Source organism: Syngnathus floridae, unplaced genomic scaffold (assembly GCF_059516105.1).
Source record: "Syngnathus floridae isolate MCC-2025c unplaced genomic scaffold, RoL_Sflo_1.0 HiC_scaffold_98, whole genome shotgun sequence".
NCBI lineage: Eukaryota > Metazoa > Chordata > Actinopteri > Syngnathiformes > Syngnathidae > Syngnathus > Syngnathus floridae.
Genome location: NW_028284126.1, coordinates 39,193 through 58,037, shown reverse-complemented (window position 1 = coordinate 58,037; position 18,845 = coordinate 39,193). Strand labels below are relative to the sequence as shown.

Below are 18,845 nucleotides of genomic sequence, written 5' to 3'. Positions count from 1 at the left end.
TTTGCTGCTACGATACCGACGTCGAGAATCTCTGAGGAGGAACAAAGCGTGAGGTCCTGCAAGGTGAGTCTGTTTGTTTGCGGCTGCTTGGTGTTGCGCAAGATGAAATGGCCTTTTTCTCGCTATCGTTCCTCTCGTCGATTCATCGTGAGGTGTCGCTTCAGTTTGTTCAGAGAGATGTTTGCTTCCGCGCCCGCAGGTCATCGAAACATTTTACGGCTACGACGAAGACGTGTTGGTGGACTCGGACGGATCGTCCTTGTCTTTTCACACCGACAGAACCCCCGACACGGAACCCGAAGAGGTAGCCCGCCATTTCTGCCAGCGTATTGGCACCAAACATTCCTCTTCAGCCTGGAATCGGACTCGTCTTTGCGTCGCGGGTGCTTTGTCGCCGGTCTGACTGATTCTGGTACTAGTGCTGTGTTGCATTGGTGTGTGCATGAAGAGGCGGAGCTTCGCTACCGCCAGCTGACGCAAGAATATCAAGCGCTGCAACGAGCCTACGCTCTGCTAGCCCAGACCAGCGAAAGGGGACTACGACGCCGAGAAGGAGATCAAGGTGGCGCCCCTTCCCGCAACCCCCGGCCGGGTCGCAGCCTCCCCGTTCTCACCCAGCCTCGGGTGTTCTCTGGTCTGAAAGGAGGAGGAGGAGCCTCCCTCCTCCTCCTTTCAGACCAGAGAAAAGCTGATGGTAGAAATGGGTCACTATCAAAGCAGAGTAGCAGATCTGGAGTCAGCGCTGAAGCAACAAGGACAGGTAAGCTCATCAATGAGCACACCTTTTTCTCAGACAAAATAGCTACATTCTTCAGTCACTCATCCGTCTGGCATTACTGGACCAACCCCCCCCCCCCCCGAACGTGGCTGGGAAAATGCGGAGAAAAGCAAATGTCATTTTCCAGTCAACCAAAGAATTTGTGGATGAAAATGACACAACATTCCAAAGCTGTCCACGCGTTTGTCTCTTCTAGAATGTCAAGTGGGTGGAGGAGAAGCAGCTGCTGCGTCAGAGCAATCAGCAGTTGGCCGAAAAGGTGACGGAAAGAAAGGCGCTGGGCGGAGTCGCTTGGCGTCACACCTGTCGGGAAGCCCCGCAGATGAGGTCTGACTGTCTTTTCAGGTCAGGCGGATGGAGGCGGAAGAAGCGCGTCTGAAAGAGCACATCCAGGATATCCGAGACCAAAACGAACTGCTTGAGTTCCGCATCCTGGAGCTGGAGGTGGGAAGACTCGCACAAGCGTGTTGAGGCCAGAGATGTGACGGACGGACGGACGGACGGACGGACGGATGCATGCCTCTGCCTTTCAGGAGAGGGAGTGGCGCTCCCCCGTCTTGAAGTTTCTGCAAGTCCGTTTCCCAGACGGCCTCAGCCCTTTGCAGATCTACTGCGAGGCCGAGGGCGTGAGCGTACGTAAGGCGTCCCTCGCAACCCTAACCTTAACCCGAGGTCCCAGAACACCTTACATTGCTCCTTGCGCCTTTCCCCCGGACATCGTCATCAGTGATCTGATGAAGAAGCTGGACATCCTGGGCTATAACGCCGTAAGTGTATGTCGAACTCCTTATGTTCGCACTCCACGAGACTCGGCGGCTCAAATGTGACTTTTGGAAGGCTTTGCGCTGAAAGAAGCTTGTTGACGCTGTGCCTTTGGGCTCTTGCAGAATCTCACCAACGAGGAGCAGGTGGTCGTGATTCACGCCAGGACCCTTCTCACCCTAGCCGAGAAGGTAACGCGCACGTCCACGCACGCTCTCGCATTCTGCTTATGTGACAGCAGCCTTTCCTCAGTGGTTAGAATACATCAAAGTGACCAAGTCAGCACTTCAACAGAAGATGTTGGACATTGAAAGTGAGAAGGTAGACAGACACGCGACATCAGCCAAGGGGAACTCCGGCAATGTGCCCCAACAATTCTGACCTTGAGCTGTGCTAGGATATGTTCTGCAAGCAGAAGGGCTACCTGGATGAAGAGTTGGACTTCAGGAAGTGTTCCATGGACCAGGCTCATAAGGTAAGCCGCCCTCAAATCTCCCGCCGGACCACTGATGGACGAGGATTGCGGCCCAGAGGATCCTGGAGCTGGAGGCCATGTTGTACGAGGCGCTACCGCAGCGGGACTGCCCCGCCACGGACGGCGAAAAAGCCAGCCACGCTGGCGTGAATGACGTGCTGACGGCGGATCAGAGAGAAGAGCTTAGGAGCGCCGTGGACCAATGGAAGCGAGCCCTGATGTGCGAGTTGAGGGAGCGCGACGCTTGCATCCTCCAAGAGAGAATGGATCTGCTGCACAGCGCGCAACAGGTAAGGGCCCAAAGCCAGCCCGGCACTTACTTGCACGCTTACTGGCTTTTGAATGCCACTTTCCATTTGTCCGTCCTAGAGGAACAAAGAGCTGAAAGAATTCATCGAAGCTCAGAAGAGACAAATCAAACAATTGGAGGAGAAGTTTCTGTTTCTCTTTCTATTCTTCTCCTTGGCCTTCATTCTGTGGCCCTAACACCAGCTGGTGAGTGAGCTCCAGCGGCACCGCACTCGACACCTCCGATACACTGCCAGCCGGTCTCAGACGTTGGCAGACGCTCCGATGCCAACGTATACCCCCCGCCACGGTGACAGAGGCACCGCGTCACACCGGCGCTCATCCAATCAGAAGGCAGGAAAAGCAAATTCACATGCAGGGCACTTTTGAACCAGAAGAGAGCGCCACAAAAAACGGTTGTTGCCCCAAACGCGCACTAAAAAGGGTCAGAATAACAAGAGTCCCACTGGCCAGCCGGGGCCACCCGTCCAGCTGTTTCTTCAGGGGGGAAAAAAATTGGAGTCACCGGTGAGTACATTTTGCATTTAGCTCTGCTTTTCTGCTTCTGTCTTCAAGTGTGTGGCATCCTGCGATCAAAGAGTCAGCCAACCCCAAAGCGGTTGACCTCAACGTCCCACCACCATGCCTACCAGAGCAGGTGACGTGATGCTTTGGACATCCTTCCGTCTCAGATGCCCAAAAGTACTCTTTGCCACATCTGCGGCAATACGGTGTCTTTTCAAAGGTGCAAATAAATCCAGCGTGGGCGGAACACGCACGTCTTCGGTTTTTCCCGCTTTGTTTGTGTGACAGCTGTTGTGAAAATTTTATACAAATAAAGTTGTATAGTACAGGTTTGGCCAAGCCGCAACTCCCGAACCGCATGCGGCTCTTTTATGTTCATATCAACATTTGTGTGTGTGTGTGTGTGTGTGTGGGGGGGGGGGGGGTTGTGCGTGTTGGCTTCACTTGAGTTCAATTTGGTATTTTGGTCAAAAGCGCATGTGGTGAAATTCCACAAAGTAGGATGGGCAAACACATTTCTTTAAACTATGAGTGTCAATTGGGCTCTCGAAATGGCAGGGAAAAGATGCACAGCAAAACGAAAATACGTAGATGAACACAGGACGTTTTAATCAGAGTGGGAAAGTTTCTATTTTTTGTTGAACGTGATGGCAAACCATTCTGCCTGATATGTCAGACCTCAGCGCATTTCAAAGATTCAAATCTTCAGCGCCATGCACTTCAGCTCACTCCATGCTAACATTGATCAGGCGTCGAACCCGCATCATCATGCTTAAGAGGTGGCCATGCTAACCAGTGCGCCATTATGTCAACGCATAATAACTAAGTCTACTGGTCAAAACAGCGGTTACTATATGACGTCGCTACGTCGTGGTCACGTGACGCAGACAAGACGTCAATGGACGTGGGCAGAGTTAACTTGTTTAAAAGGGAGTAGGCAGAAGAAATATTTAATTTATTTAAATCTATTTTGAGTGCACACCATTATGCCAATGCATAACAACTGTAAATCTACTAAACAAAACAGCGGTTGCTATATGACATCTGCCACGTCGTGGTCACGTGACATACGTGACGTCGATGGGCGTAACTTTCGCCGGAATTCAAATCCGCGGGGAGAGTTAACTTGTTTAAAAGAGAGTGGGCAGAAGAATTATTTAATTTATTTAAATCTATTTGGTGTGTGCGCCATTATGTCAATGCATAACAACTGTAAGTCTACTAAACAAAACAGCGGTTGCTATTTGACGTCTGCCACGTCGTGGTCACGTGACGCGGACGTGACGTCGACGCCTACTTTACATCCCACCGATCACAGGACTCCTCGGCTGCATAACCGTGCCCCCTTCCCAACCAATCGGATTTGCTATACGCGAAAACGACGCCAATGGAAAGAGCTTCCGCCCAAATTTAAATCCGTGGGCGTGGCTCGCAGCAGGAAGTAGGAAAATGGCGGCGATGTTGACAAAGACACAGCGGATGGTAACATACGACTAACAAGAGAAATATTTTTATTTTCTGCTTGCAACTGGACCGTCCAGAGCGTACACGGTAAGTACAACTCATCGTTTTTAAAAAGAAGTACTTTTGTTGCCCTGAAAAGCGAGTGAGCGTGGCGTTTGTGGGGGACGTCGAATTTCGACGATTCTTTCTGGTCAACGGTTGTAAATGATTGTGTTGATTAAAAAAGAAAACTTGATGTAACTCTACTTTTAACTGCCGTTTCAGATAGATTTGGAATTGCATCACATCCAATTTTGCCTAGAGCGTACACGGTAAGTAACACTCGTTGTGTTTAAGGAGATTTACGTTTGTAATAGCAGAAGTGTAGCCGCGTTGCGTTGTACGTGTGAATGTTGGTCCGGGCGAAATGTTAATGTTTAATTTCATTCCTTTAGGTTCCACGGTGTTTGTTGGCTGCAAGTTTTCCACTGCAAGAAGAGGCTCATATCATTGACCAGGAGCGAGCTACAATGGTGAGTAGCCATAACATTTATGTTAAACACTTCCTATTTCATGTCTAACAGTACTTGATTTAACAAATAACCATAAATAAATACAGTGTGGGCACTGAAGTTAACATATGTGATTATACTGCCTAATCTGTCACCGAGTAGATTGTTGCAAAGTAATATAAGATCCAAAGTTGTAATTCAGAATAGTTTTCAAAAGAAGGCCATTAGAATTATATACAAGTCTGATTACCCTGAACAAGCTATTAATTAAATCACAAATTCTTCAATTCAAAGATTTGGTAGATTATCAGACAAATAATGTCTAACAGTAATTGATTTAACACATCACGATAAGTAGATTGAGTGTGGGCACTCTCAAGTTAACATATGTGATTATACTGCCTAATCTGTTACAGAGTATGTTGTTGCCAAGTAATGTAGAATAGATCCAAAGTAGTAATCCAGAATAGTTTTGAAGAGGCCATTAGAATGATAAACAAATCTGATTACCTTGAACATAATAACAAGCTAAGTGTTTAATATGTCCTATGAAGTCAAAATTGGGCACCATCATGTGGTGAAATTTGGAATTGCATCACATCCAATTTTGCCTGGGAACAAACAGATTACATAAATCTTAGTTTTGAATAAGCCACTCCTTCTCAAACAAGTAAACTCTGCCCATTTTGCGCAGTAGATGTTCTGTTAATATCTAGTATTTATACAAAGTCATAATTTAAATTGCTTTCAACCTTCATTCATCGGTTCAACCAACATTACTCGCTCTTATTACCAACTTGTATTGATTTAACTAAGCGTTTAATACTTCCTATCAGGTCTCAAATCGAGATTTGGCAAAATACAATTTCAGCAAATCCAATTTTGCCAGGGAACAAAAATAGATTAAATAAACTAAATAAGTCCTCTTCCCATTAAATAAATCAGAAAAGTCTGTCTTGTAACCAGTCCTCTTCAAACAAGTAAAGTCTGCCCATTTTGTGCCGTAGATTTTGTGTCTATGCCTAGTATTTAAACAAAATCATAATTTAAACGACTTCTTTCCTTCATTCACTTTGGAAATTTGGAATTGCAGCAAATCGAATTTTGGCAGGGAACAAAAATAGATCAATTAAACTAAATAAGTCTTCTTCCCATTAAATAAATTAAAAAAGTCTGTCTTGTAACCAGTCCTTTTCAAACAAGTAAAGTCTGCCCATTTTGTGCCGTCGATTTTGTGTTAATGCCTAGTATTTATACAAAATCATAATTTAAAGGACTTCATTCCTTCATTCACTTAGGAAATTTGGAATTGCAGCACATCAAATTTTGCCTGGGAAGAAAAGTAGATTAAATAAATTTAATAAGTCTTACTACTTCCCATTAAATAAATTAAATACGTCTTACTTGTTCCCACTCCTTTTCAAAACAGTAGTTTAAAACGAGGGCCCTTCACTCAATCTTTAACCTCAACCCCGCACGTTGTGTTGTATCTGTGAATGTTGGTTGTGGCCAAATGATAGTTTTCTTTCATTCGTTTAGGTTCCAAGAAAACTTGATGTAACTCTACTTTTAACTGCCGTTTCAGATAAGCGGGTATTACGTCGCAGTCAAATGCCGCGGATATGACGTAATTGCCCGAACCTCCGCCAAAATTCAAATCTGTTGGCGCGATGGCCGTGAGCCACTGAGCAGCGACGATTATCAACAGAAATATCTTTATTTTCTGCTTGCAACTGGACCGTCTAGAGCGTACACGGTAAGTAACACTCATTGTGTTTAAGGAGATTTACGTTTGTAATAGCAGAAGTGTAGCCGCGTTGCGTTGTACGTGTGAAAATTGGTCGAGGCGAAATGTTAATGTTTAATTTCATTCCTTTAGGTTCCACGGTGTTTGTTGGCTGCAAGTTTTCCACTGCAAGAAGAGGCTCGTATCATTGACCAGGAGCGAGCTACAATGGTGAGTAGCCATAACATTTATGTTAAACACTTCCTATTTCATGTCTAACAGTACTTGATTTAACAAATAACCATAAATAAATACAGTGTGGGCACTGAAGTTAACATATGTGATTATACTGCCTAATCTGTCACGGAGTAGATTGTTGCAAAGTAATATAAGATCCAAAGTTGTAATTCAGAATAGTTTTCAAAAGAAGGCCATTAGAATTATATACAAGTCTGATTACCCTGAACAAGCTATTAATTAAATCACAAATTCTTCAATTCAAAGATTTGGTAGATTATCAGACAAATAATGTCTAACAGTAATTGATTTAACACATCACGATAAGTAGATTGAGTGTGGGCACTCTCAAGTTAACATATGTGATTATACTGCCTAATCTGTTACAGAGTATGTTGTTGCCAAGTAATGTAGAATAGATCCAAAGTAGTAATCCAGAATAGTTTTGAAGAGGCCATTAGAATGATAAACAAATCTGATTACCTTGAACAGAATAACAAGCTAAGTGTTTAATATGTCCTATGAAGTCAAAATTGGGCACCATCATGTGGTGAAATTTGGAATTGCATCACATCCAATTTTGCCTGGGAACAAACAGATTACATAAATCTTAGTTTTGAATAAGCCACTCCTTCTCAAACAAGTAAACTCTGCCCATTTTGCGCAGTAGATGTTCTGTTAATATCTAGTATTTATACAAAGTCATAATTTAAATTGCTTTCAACCTTCATTCATCGGTTCAACCAACATTACTCGCTCTTATTACCAACTTGTATTGATTTAACTAAGCGTTTAATACTTCCTATCAGGTCTCAAATCGAGATTTGGCAAAATACAATTTCAGCAAATCCAATTTTGCCAGGGAACAAAAATAGATTAAATAAACTAAATAAGTCCTCTTCCCATTAAATAAATCAGAAAAGTCTGTCTTGTAACCAGTCCTCTTCAAACAAGTAAAGTCTGCCCATTTTGTGCCGTAGATTTTGTGTCTATGCCTAGTATTTAAACAAAATCATAATTTAAACGACTTCTTTCCTTCATTCACTTTGGAAATTTGGAATTGCAGCAAATCGAATTTTGGCAGGGAACAAAAATAGATCAATTAAACTAAATAAGTCTTCTTCCCATTAAATAAATTAAAAAAGTCTGTCTTGTAACCAGTCCTTTTCAAACAAGTAAAGTCTGCCCATTTTGTGCCGTCGATTTTGTGTTAATGCCTAGTATTTATACAAAATCATAATTTAAAGGACTTCATTCCTTCATTCACTTTGGAAATTTGGAATTGCAGCACATCAAATTTTGCCTGGGAAGAAAAGTAGATTAAATAAATTTAATAAGTCTTACTACTTCCCATTAAATAAATTAAATACGTCTTACTTGTTCCCACTCCTTTTCAAAACAGTAGTTTAAAACGAGGGCCCTTCACTCAATCTTTAACCCCAACCCCGCACGTTGTGTTGTATCTGTGAATGTTGGTTGTGGCCAAATGATAGTTTTCTTTCATTCGTTTAGGTTCCAAGAAAACTTGATGTAACTCTACTTTTAACTGCCGTTTCAGATAAGCGGGTATTACGTCGCAGTCATGTGCCGTGGATATGACGTAATTGCCCGAACCTCCGCCAAAATTCAAATCTGTTGGCGCGATGGCCGTGAGCCACTGAGCAGCGACGATTATCAACAGAAATATCTTTATTTTCTGCTTGCAACTGGACCGTCTAGAGCGTACACGGTAAGTAACACTCATTGTGTTTAAGGAGATTTACGTTTGTAATAGCAGAAGTGTAGCCGCGTTGCGTTGTACGTGTGAAAATTGGTCGAGGCGAAATGTTAATGTTTAATTTCATTCCTTTAGGTTCCACGGTGTTTGTTGGCTGCAAGTTTTCCACTGCAAGAAGAGGCTCGTATCATTGACCAGGAGCGAGCTACAATGGTGAGTAGCCATAACATTTATGTTAAACACTTCCTATTTCATGTCTAACAGTACTTGATTTAACAAATAACCATAAATAAATACAGTGTGGGCACTGAAGTTAACATATGTGATTATACTGCCTAATCTGTCACGGAGTAGATTGTTGCAAAGTAATATAAGATCCAAAGTTGTAATTCAGAATAGTTTTCAAAAGAAGGCCATTAGAATTATATACAAGTCTGATTACCCTTAACATAACAACAAGCTATTGATTAAATCACAAATTCTTCAATTCAAAGATTTGGTAGATTATCAGACAAATAATGTCTAACAGTAATTGATTTAACACATCACGATAAGTAGATTGAGTGTGGGCACTCTCAAGTTAACAGATATGATTATACTGCCTAATCTGTTACAGAGTATGTTGTTGCCAAGTAATGTAGAATAGATCCAAAGTAGTAATCCAGAATAGTTTTGAAGAGGCCATTAGAATAATAAACAAATCTGATTACCTTGAACATAATAACAAGCTAAGTGTTTAATATGTCCTATGAAGTCAAAATTGGGCACCATCATGTGGTGAAATTTGGAATTGCATCACATCCAATTTTGCCTGGGAACAAACAGATTAAATAAATCTTAGTTTTGAATAAGCCACTCCTTCTCAAACAAGTAAACTCTGCCCATTTCGCGCAGTAGATGTTCTGTTAATATCTAGTATTTATACAAAGTCATAATTTAAATTGCTTTCAACCTTCATTCATCGGTTCAACCAACATTACTCGCTCTTATTACCAACTTGTATTGATTTAACTAAGCGTTTAATACTTCCTATCAGGTCTCAAGGCAAGATTTGGCAAAATACAATTTCAGCAAATCCAATTTTGCCAGGGAACAAAAATAGATTAAATAAACTAAATAAGTCTTCTTCCCATTAAATAAATCAGAAAAGTCTGTCTTGTAACCAGTCCTCTTCAAACAAGTAAAGTCTGCCCATTTTGTGCCGTAGATTTTGTGTCTATGCCTAGTATTTAAACAAAATCATAATTTAAACGACTTCTTTCCTTCATTCACTTTGGAAATTTGGAATTGCAGCAAATCGAATTTTGCCAGGGAACAAAAATAGATCAATTAAACTAAATAAGTCTTCTTCCCATTAAATAAATTAAAAAAGTCTGTCTTGTAACCAGTCCTTTTCAAACAAGTAAAGTCTGCCCATTTTGTGCCGTCGATTTTGTGTTAATGCCTAGTATTTATACAAAATCATAATTTAAAGGACTTCATTCCTTCATTCACTTTGGAAATTTGGAATTGCAGCACATCAAATTTTGCCTGGGAAGAAAAGTAGATTAAATAAATTTAATAAGTCTTACTACTTCCCATTAAATAAATTAAATACGTCTTACTTGTTCCCACTCCTTTACAAAAAAGTAGTTTAAAACGAGGTCCCTTCACTCAACCTTTAACCCTATTTATTCACCTTCTAGGCTAAGTGTTAAAGGCTAAGTGTTAAAGGCTAAGTGTTAAAGGCTAAGTGTTAGAGGCTAAGTGCCAGAGGCTAGGCGCCAGAGGCGAGTTTTTGTGGGCTGAAGTTTTAGTGGGGTTAGTGTGAATACAATCCAAAAGAATACAACAGAATACAATACAATAGAATATAATACATAGATTAAATTCAATAGCTCTTACTACTTCCCATTAAATAAATTAAATACGTCTTACTTGTTCCCAATCCTTTTCAAAAAAGTAGTTTAAAACGAGGGCCCTTCACTCAACCTTTAACCTCAACCCCGCACGTCACATTGTGTTGTATCTGTGAATGTTGGTTGTGGCCAAATGATAGTTTTCTTTCATTCGTTTAGGTTCCACGGTGTTTGTTGGCTATGTTTTCCACTGTCAGAAGGATGAAAATACAAAGTACAACGCTTGGACGTGGGCGAAGACGTCACCGGTGAGTCCTTCCTTCCTATTTATTTACCTTCTAGATGCTAGAGGCTAAGTGTTAGAGGCTAAGTGTTAGAGGCTAAGTGTTAAACACAATACGAACAACACAACGATACTGCACTGAACAACACGATACCGCACTGAGAAACACGATACCGCACTGAACAACACGATACCGCACTGAACAACACCATGCCGCACTGAACACCATGCCACACTGAACAACACCATCCCGCACTGAACAACCCCATGCCGCACTAAACAACACCATGCCGCACTGAACAACACCATGCCTCACTGAACAACACCATGCCGCACTGAAAGACACCATGCCGCACTGAACGACACCATGCCGCACTGAAAGACACCATCCCGCACTGAACACCATGCCGCACTGAACAACACCATCCTGCACTGAACAACACCATCCCGCACTGAACAACACCATGCCGCACTGAACAACATTATGCCGCACTGAACATTATGCCGCACTGAACATCACCATGCCGCACTGAACAACACCATGCCGCACTGAACAACATTATGCCGCACTGAACAACACCATGCCGCACTGAACAACACCATGCCGCACTGAACAACACCATGCCGCACTGAACAACATTATGCCGCACTGAACAACACCATGCCGCACTGAACAACACCATCCTGCACTGAACAACACCATTCCGCATTGAACACCATGCCGCACTGAACAACACCATCCCGCACTGAACAACACCATCCCGCACTGAACAACACCATGCCGCACTGAACAACATTATGCCGCACTGAACAACATTATGCCGCACTGAACAACACCATGCCGCACTGAACAACACCATGCCGCACTGAACAACACCATGCCGCACTGAACAACATTATAACGCACTGAACAACACCATCCCGCACTGAACAACACCATGCCGCACTAAACAACATTATGCCGCACTGAACAACATTATGCCGAAATGAACAACACCATGCCGCACTGAACAACACCATGCCGCATTGAACAACACCATCCTGCACTGAACAACACCATCCCGCACTGAACAACACCATCCCGCATTGAACAACACCATCCTGCACTGAACAACACCATGCCGCACTGAACAACACCATGCCGCACTGAACAACACCATTCCGCACTGAACAACACCATGCCGCACTGAACAACACCATCCTGCACTGAACAACACCATCCCGCACTGAACAACACCATGCCGCATTGAACAACACCATCCTGCACTGAACAACACCATCCTGCACTGAACAACACCATGCCGCACTGAACAACACCATGCCGCACTGAACAACACCATGCCGCACTGAACAACACCATGCCGCACTGAACAACATTATGCCGCACTGAACAACATTATGTCGCACTGAACAACACCATGCCGCACTGAACAACACCATGCCGCACTGAACAACATTATGCCGCACTGAAAAACACCATGCCGCACTGAACAACACCATCCCGCACTGAACAACACCATGCCGCATTGAACAACACCATGCCGCACTGAACAACACCATGCTGCACTGAACAACATTATGCTGCACTGAACAACACGATCCTGCATTGAACAACACCATGCCGCACTGAACAACACCATCCTGCACTGAACAACACCATCCTGCACTGAACAACACCACCCCGCACTGAACAACACGATCCCGCATTGAACACCATCCCGCACTGAACAACACCATGCCGCACTGAACAACACCATCCTGCACTGAACAACACCATCCCGCACTGAACAACACCATGCCGCACTGAACAACACCATGCCGCACTGAACAACACCATGCCGCAATGAACAACACCATCCCGCACTGAACAACATTATGCCGCACTGAACAACATTATGCCGCACTGAACAACACCATGCCGCACTGAACAACACCATGCCGCACTGAACAACACCATCCTGCACTGAACAACACCATCCCGCACTGAACAACACCATGCCGCACTGAACAACATTATGGCGCACTGAACAACATTATGCCGCACTGAACAACACCATGCCGCACTGAACAACACCATGCCGCAATGAACAACACCATGCCGCAATGAACAACACCATCCCGCACTGAACAACACCATGCCGCACTGAGCAACACCATGCCGCACTGAACAACACCATCCTGCACTGAACAACACCATGCCGCACTGAACAACACCATTCCGCACTGAACAACACCATGCCGCACTGAACAACATTACGCTGCACTGAACAACACCATGCCGCACTGAACAACACCATGCCGCACTGAACAACACCATGCCGCATTGAACAACACCATGCCGCATTGAACAACACCATGCCGCACTGAACAACACCATCCTGCACTGAACAACACCATGCCGCATTGAACAACACCATGCCGCACTGAACAACACCATCCTGCACTGAACAACACCATCCCGCACTGAACAACACCATCCCGCATTGAACAACACCATCCTGCACTGAACAACACCATGCCGCACTGAACAACACCATGCCGCACTGAACAACACCATTCCGCACTGAACAACACCATGCCGCACTGAACAACACCATCCCGCACTGAACAACACCATCCCGCACTGAACAACACCATCCTGCACTGAACAACACCATCCTGCACTGAACAACACCATCCTGCACTGAACAACACCATGCCGCACTGAACAACACCATGCCGCACTGAACAACACCATGCCGCACTGAACAACACCATGCCGCACTGAACAACATTATGCCGCACTGAACAACATTATGTCGCACTGAACAACACCATGCCGCACTGAACAACACCATGCCGCACTGAACAACATTATGCCGCACTGAAAAACACCATGCCGCACTGAACAACACCATCCCGCACTGAACAACACCATGCCGCATTGAACAACACCATGCCGCACTGAACAACACCATGCTGCACTGAACAACATTATGCTGCACTGAACAACACGATCCTGCACTGAACAACACCATGCTGCACTGAACAACATTATGCTGCACTGAACAACACGATCCTGCATTGAACAACACCATGCCGCACTGAACAACACCATCCTGCACTGAACAACACCATCCTGCACTGAACAACACCACCCCGCACTGAACAACACGATCCCGCATTGAACACCATCCCGCACTGAACAACACCATGCCGCACTGAACAACACCATTCCGCACTGAACAACACCATGCCGCACTGAACAACACCATGCCGCACTGAACAACACCATGCCGCACTGAACAACACCATGCCGCACTGAACAACATTATGCCGCACTGAACAACACCATGCCGCACTGAACAACACCATCCCGCACTGAACAACACCATGCCGCATTGAACAACACCATGCCGCACTGAACAACACCATCCTGCACTGAACAACACCATCCCGCACTAAACAACACCATGCCGCACTGAACAACATTATGGCGCACTGGACAACATTATGCCGCACTGAACAACACCATGCCGCACTGAACAACACCATGCCGCACTGAACAACACCATGCCGCACTGAACAACACCATGCCGCACTGAACAACATTATGCCGCACTGAACAACACCATGCCGCACTGAACAACACCATGCCGCACTGAACAACACGATCCCGCATTGAACAACACCATCCTGCACTGAACAACACCATGCCGCACTGAACAACACCATGCCGCACTGAACAACACCATTCCGCACTGAACAACACCATGCCGCACTGAACGACACCATCCTGCACTGAACAACACCATCCCGCACTGAACAACACCATGCCGCATTAAACAACACCATGCCGCACTGAACAACACCATCCTGCACTGAACAACACCATGCCGCACTGAACAACACCATGCCGCACTGAACAACACCATGCCGCACTGAACAACATTATGCCGCACTGAACAACATTATGCCGCACTAAACAACATTATGTCGCACTGAACAACACCATGCCGCACTGAACAACACCATGCTGCACTGAACAACATTATGCCGCACTGAACAACACGATCCCGCATTGAACAACACCATCCCGCAGTGAACAACACCATGCCGCATTGAACAACACCATGCCGCACTGAACAACACCATGCTGCACTGAACAATATTATGCTGCACTGAACAACACGATCCTGCATTGAACAACACCATGCCGCACTGAACAACACCATCCTGCACTGAACAACACCATGCCGCACTGAACAACACCATGCCGCACTGAACAACATTATGCCGCACTGAAAAACACCATGCCGCACTGAACAACACCATCCCGCACTGAACAACACCATGCCGCATTGAACAACACCATGCCGCACTGAACAACACCATGCTGCACTGAACAACATTATGCTGCACTGAACAACACGATCCTGCATTGAACAACACCATGCCGCACTGAACAACACCATCCTGCACTGAACAACACCATCCTGCACTGAACAACACCACCCCGCACTGAACAACACGATCCCGCATTGAACAACAACATCCCGCACTGAACAACACCATGCCGCACTGAACAACACCATTCCGCACTGAACAACACCATGCCGCACTGAACAACAACATCCCGCACTGAACAACACCATCCCGCACTAAACAACACCATGCCGCACTGAACAACATTATGGCGCACTGGACAACATTATGCCGCACTGAACAACACCATGCCGCACTGAACAACACCATGCCGCACTGAACAACACCATGCCGCACTGAACAACACCATGCCGCACTGAACAACATTATGCCGCACTGAACAACACCATGCCGCACTGAACAACACCATGCCGCACTGAACAACACGATCCCGCATTGAACAACACCATCCTGCACTGAACAACACCATGCCGCACTGAACAACACCATGCCGCACTGAACAACACCATTCCGCACTGAACAACACCATGCCGCACTGAACAACACCATCCTGCACTGAACAACACCATTCCGCACTGAACAACACCATGCCGCATTGAACAACACCATGCCGCACTGAACAACACCATCCTGCACTGAACAACACCATGCCGCACTGAACAACACCATGCCGCACTGAACAACACCATGCCGCACTGAACAACATTATGCCGCACTGAACAACATTATGCCGCACTAAACAACATTATGTCGCACTGAACAACACCATGCCGCACTGAACAACACCATGCTGCACTGAACAACATTATGCCGCACTGAACAACACGATCCCGCATTGAACAACACCATCCCGCAGTGAACAACACCATGCCGCATTGAACAACACCATGCCGCACTGAACAACACCATGCTGCACTGAACAACATTATGCTGCACTGAACAACACGATCCTGCATTGAACAACACCATGCCGCACTGAACAACACCATCCTGCACTGAACAACACCTTTCCACACTGAACAACACTATGCCGCACTGAACAACATTATGCCGCACTGAACAACACCATGCCACACTGAACAACACCATGCCGCACTGAACAACACCATGCCGCACTGAACAACACCATGCCGCAATGAACAACACCATCCCGCACTGAACAACACCATGCCGCATTGAACAACACCATGCCGCACTGAACAACACCATCCCGCACTGAACAACACCACCCCGCACTGAACAACACGATCCCGCATTGAACAACACCATCCCGGACTGAACAACACCATGCCGCACTGAACAACACCATTCCGCACTGAACAACACCATGCCGCACTGAACAACACCATGCCGCACTGAACAACACCATGCCGCACTGAACAACACCATGCCGCACTGAACAACACCATGCCGCAATGAACAACACCATCCCGCACTGAACAACACCATGCCGCATTGAACAACACCATGCCGCACTGAACAACACCATCCCGCACTGAACAACACCACCCCGCACTGAACAACACCATCCCGCATTGAACAACACCATCCCGGACTGAACAACACCATGCCGCACTGAACAACACCATTCCGCACTGAACAACACCATGCCGCACTGAACAACACCATGCCGCACTGAACAACACCATGCCGCACTGAACAACATTATGCCGCACTGAACAACACCATGCCGCACTGAACAACACCATCCCGCACTGAACAACACCATGCCGCATTGAACAACACCATGCCGCACTGAACAACACCATCCTGCACTGAACAACACCATCCCGCACTGAACAACACCATGCCGCACTGAACAACATTATGGCGCACTGAACAACATTATGCCGCACTGAACAACACCATGCCGCACTGAACAACACCATGCCGCACTGAACAACACCATGCCGCACTGAACAACATTATGCCGCACTGAACAACATTATGCCGCACTGAACAACACCATGCCGCACTGAACAACACCATGCCGCACTGAACAACACCATGCCGCACTGAACAACACGACGTCGCACTGAACAACACGACGCCGCACAGAACAACACGACGCCGCACAGAATAACACAATACCGCACAGAACAACACAATACCGCACAAACAGTTTTAGATAATATTACGTCGCAGTCATGTGACGCGGACATGACGTCAATAGGCGGAACTCACGGCAAAATTATAATCCGTGGGCGTGGCTTGCAACAGGAAGTAGGAAAGCGGCAGTTCTGGCAAACAAGACACAGCTGTTAGTAACACGATGACTAACAAGGCAAATATTTTTGTTTTCAGCTTGCAACTTGACCGTCTAGAGCGTTCAAGGTAATTACAACTGTTTTTTTTTAGCCCTGAAAAGCAAGGGAGTGTGGCGTTTGGGAGGAATGTCGAACTCGGCGTCTGCTTCCAGCCACAGACGCCAAATTTCGACGATTATTTCGACTGGTCAACGGTTGTAAATTATTGCGTTGACTAAAAACTTTATTTAACTCTACTCTTAACTTTGCCGTTTCAGATATACGGGTATTACACCGCGGAAATGACGTCAATAGGCTGAACTCTCGCCAAAATTCAAATCTGTGGGCGCAATGGCCTTGAGCGAGACACCGGATACAAACACGACGATTATCAACAGAAATATCTTTATTTTCCGCTTGCAAGTGGACCGTCTAGAGCGTACACGGTAAGTACAACTCATTGTGTTTAAAAAGATTTACGTTTGTGTAGTTTGCGTTGCGTTGTATCTGTGAATGTTGGTTGAGGCTAAATGTTAATGTTTAATTTCATTCCTTTAGGTTCCACGGTGTTTGTTGGCTGTATGTTTTCCACTGCAAGAAGAGGCTCGTATCATTGACCAGCAGGAGCTACAATGGTGAGTACCCCTTTCGTCTTCCATTTATGTTAAACACTTCCTATTTCATGTCTAACAGTACTCGATTTAACAAATAACCATAAATAAATACAGTGTGGGCAGTCACGTTAACATATGTGATTATCCTGCCTAATATGTTTATCACAAATATGTCACTAATCACTAATATGTTTATTTGTTTATCACAACACCTTTGGACCTTCAGCAATCGATTATTTACCTTCATCTACATAGAGACAGAACGATGGTGTCTTAAACATCTCATTCATTTCACCAAATAACTTCACGCAGGTGGATAACGGCCGTCTCGGTCACGCTATGTTGCGTGATGCAGTTTTGAAGAACCAAATGCATTTATTCAATGAATAAGTCAAGCTAGTTCTATGTTTATGATGTTGTAAGTTACGGTACCGATTGAAGTTGAGTTCGAAGCCAGTGGAAAACAGCGCTGCGTTTGTGCTCTCCAGGTACAAATGTTGTGATCTCTGACTGACGACCGGGCGAGACTCGAGTAAGAGATGTCCAAACGAGCTCCGGCAGGGCGGGCCAAGGCGGAGCGAACGGACGCCCTTCAGGCCGCCAATGACGAGCTGAGAACCAAACTGATGGACGTCCAGTTAGAACTTCAGCAGGAGAAGAACAAGGTGAAAACCTCAACAGACAGACACTGCCTGCCTCCCTGCCTGCCTCCCTGCCTGCCTCCCTGCCTGCCTCCCTCCCTCCCTCCCAGTTTTCCCGATGTAGATTAGACATGCGTGTGCCATGACTGTGTCAGCCTACATCAACAAATGCACCGAGGACGTCAGCACCACTAAGAATATCATCACCCGGGGCAACCAACGACCCTGGATGACTGAGGAGGTACGTCAAACGCTACGAGCGCGGAACTCTGCCTTCAAGTCTGGCGACAAGGAGACACTGAGGACAGCGAGAGCCAACTTGAACCGTGCCATCA

At 45.6% G+C, this 18,845-nt stretch overlaps 1 protein-coding gene across 1 annotated transcript; it reads left to right on the top strand.

Annotated features, from left to right (window-relative positions):
* The first annotated feature begins 4,287 nt into the window (after nt 1-4,287).
* On the top strand, nt 4,288-18,580 carry LOC148377716 (uncharacterized). The gene is made up of 12 exons (XM_088368160.1): nt 4,288-4,379; nt 4,557-4,603; nt 4,727-4,804; nt 6,369-6,539; nt 6,663-6,740; nt 8,305-8,475; nt 8,599-8,676; nt 10,521-10,609; nt 17,314-17,343; nt 17,534-17,701; nt 17,814-17,890; nt 18,358-18,580. The coding sequence occupies exons 3-10, from the start codon at nt 4,802-4,804 to the stop codon at nt 17,559-17,561; spliced, it is 648 nt and encodes a 215-aa protein (XP_088224286.1). The 5' UTR covers nt 4,288-4,379; nt 4,557-4,603; nt 4,727-4,801; the 3' UTR covers nt 17,562-17,701; nt 17,814-17,890; nt 18,358-18,580.
* The last annotated feature ends 265 nt before the right edge of the window (nt 18,581-18,845 follow it).

Bases quoted from the DNA above. Each gene is read 5' to 3' on its own strand.
- LOC148377716 (XM_088368160.1), top strand. The intron at 6,741-8,304 runs GTGAGTAGCCAT...CTGCCGTTTCAG, and splicing joins ACCAGGAGCGAGCTACAATG to ATAAGCGGGTATTACGTCGC. The intron at 8,677-10,520 runs GTGAGTAGCCAT...TCATTCGTTTAG, and splicing joins ACCAGGAGCGAGCTACAATG to GTTCCACGGTGTTTGTTGGC.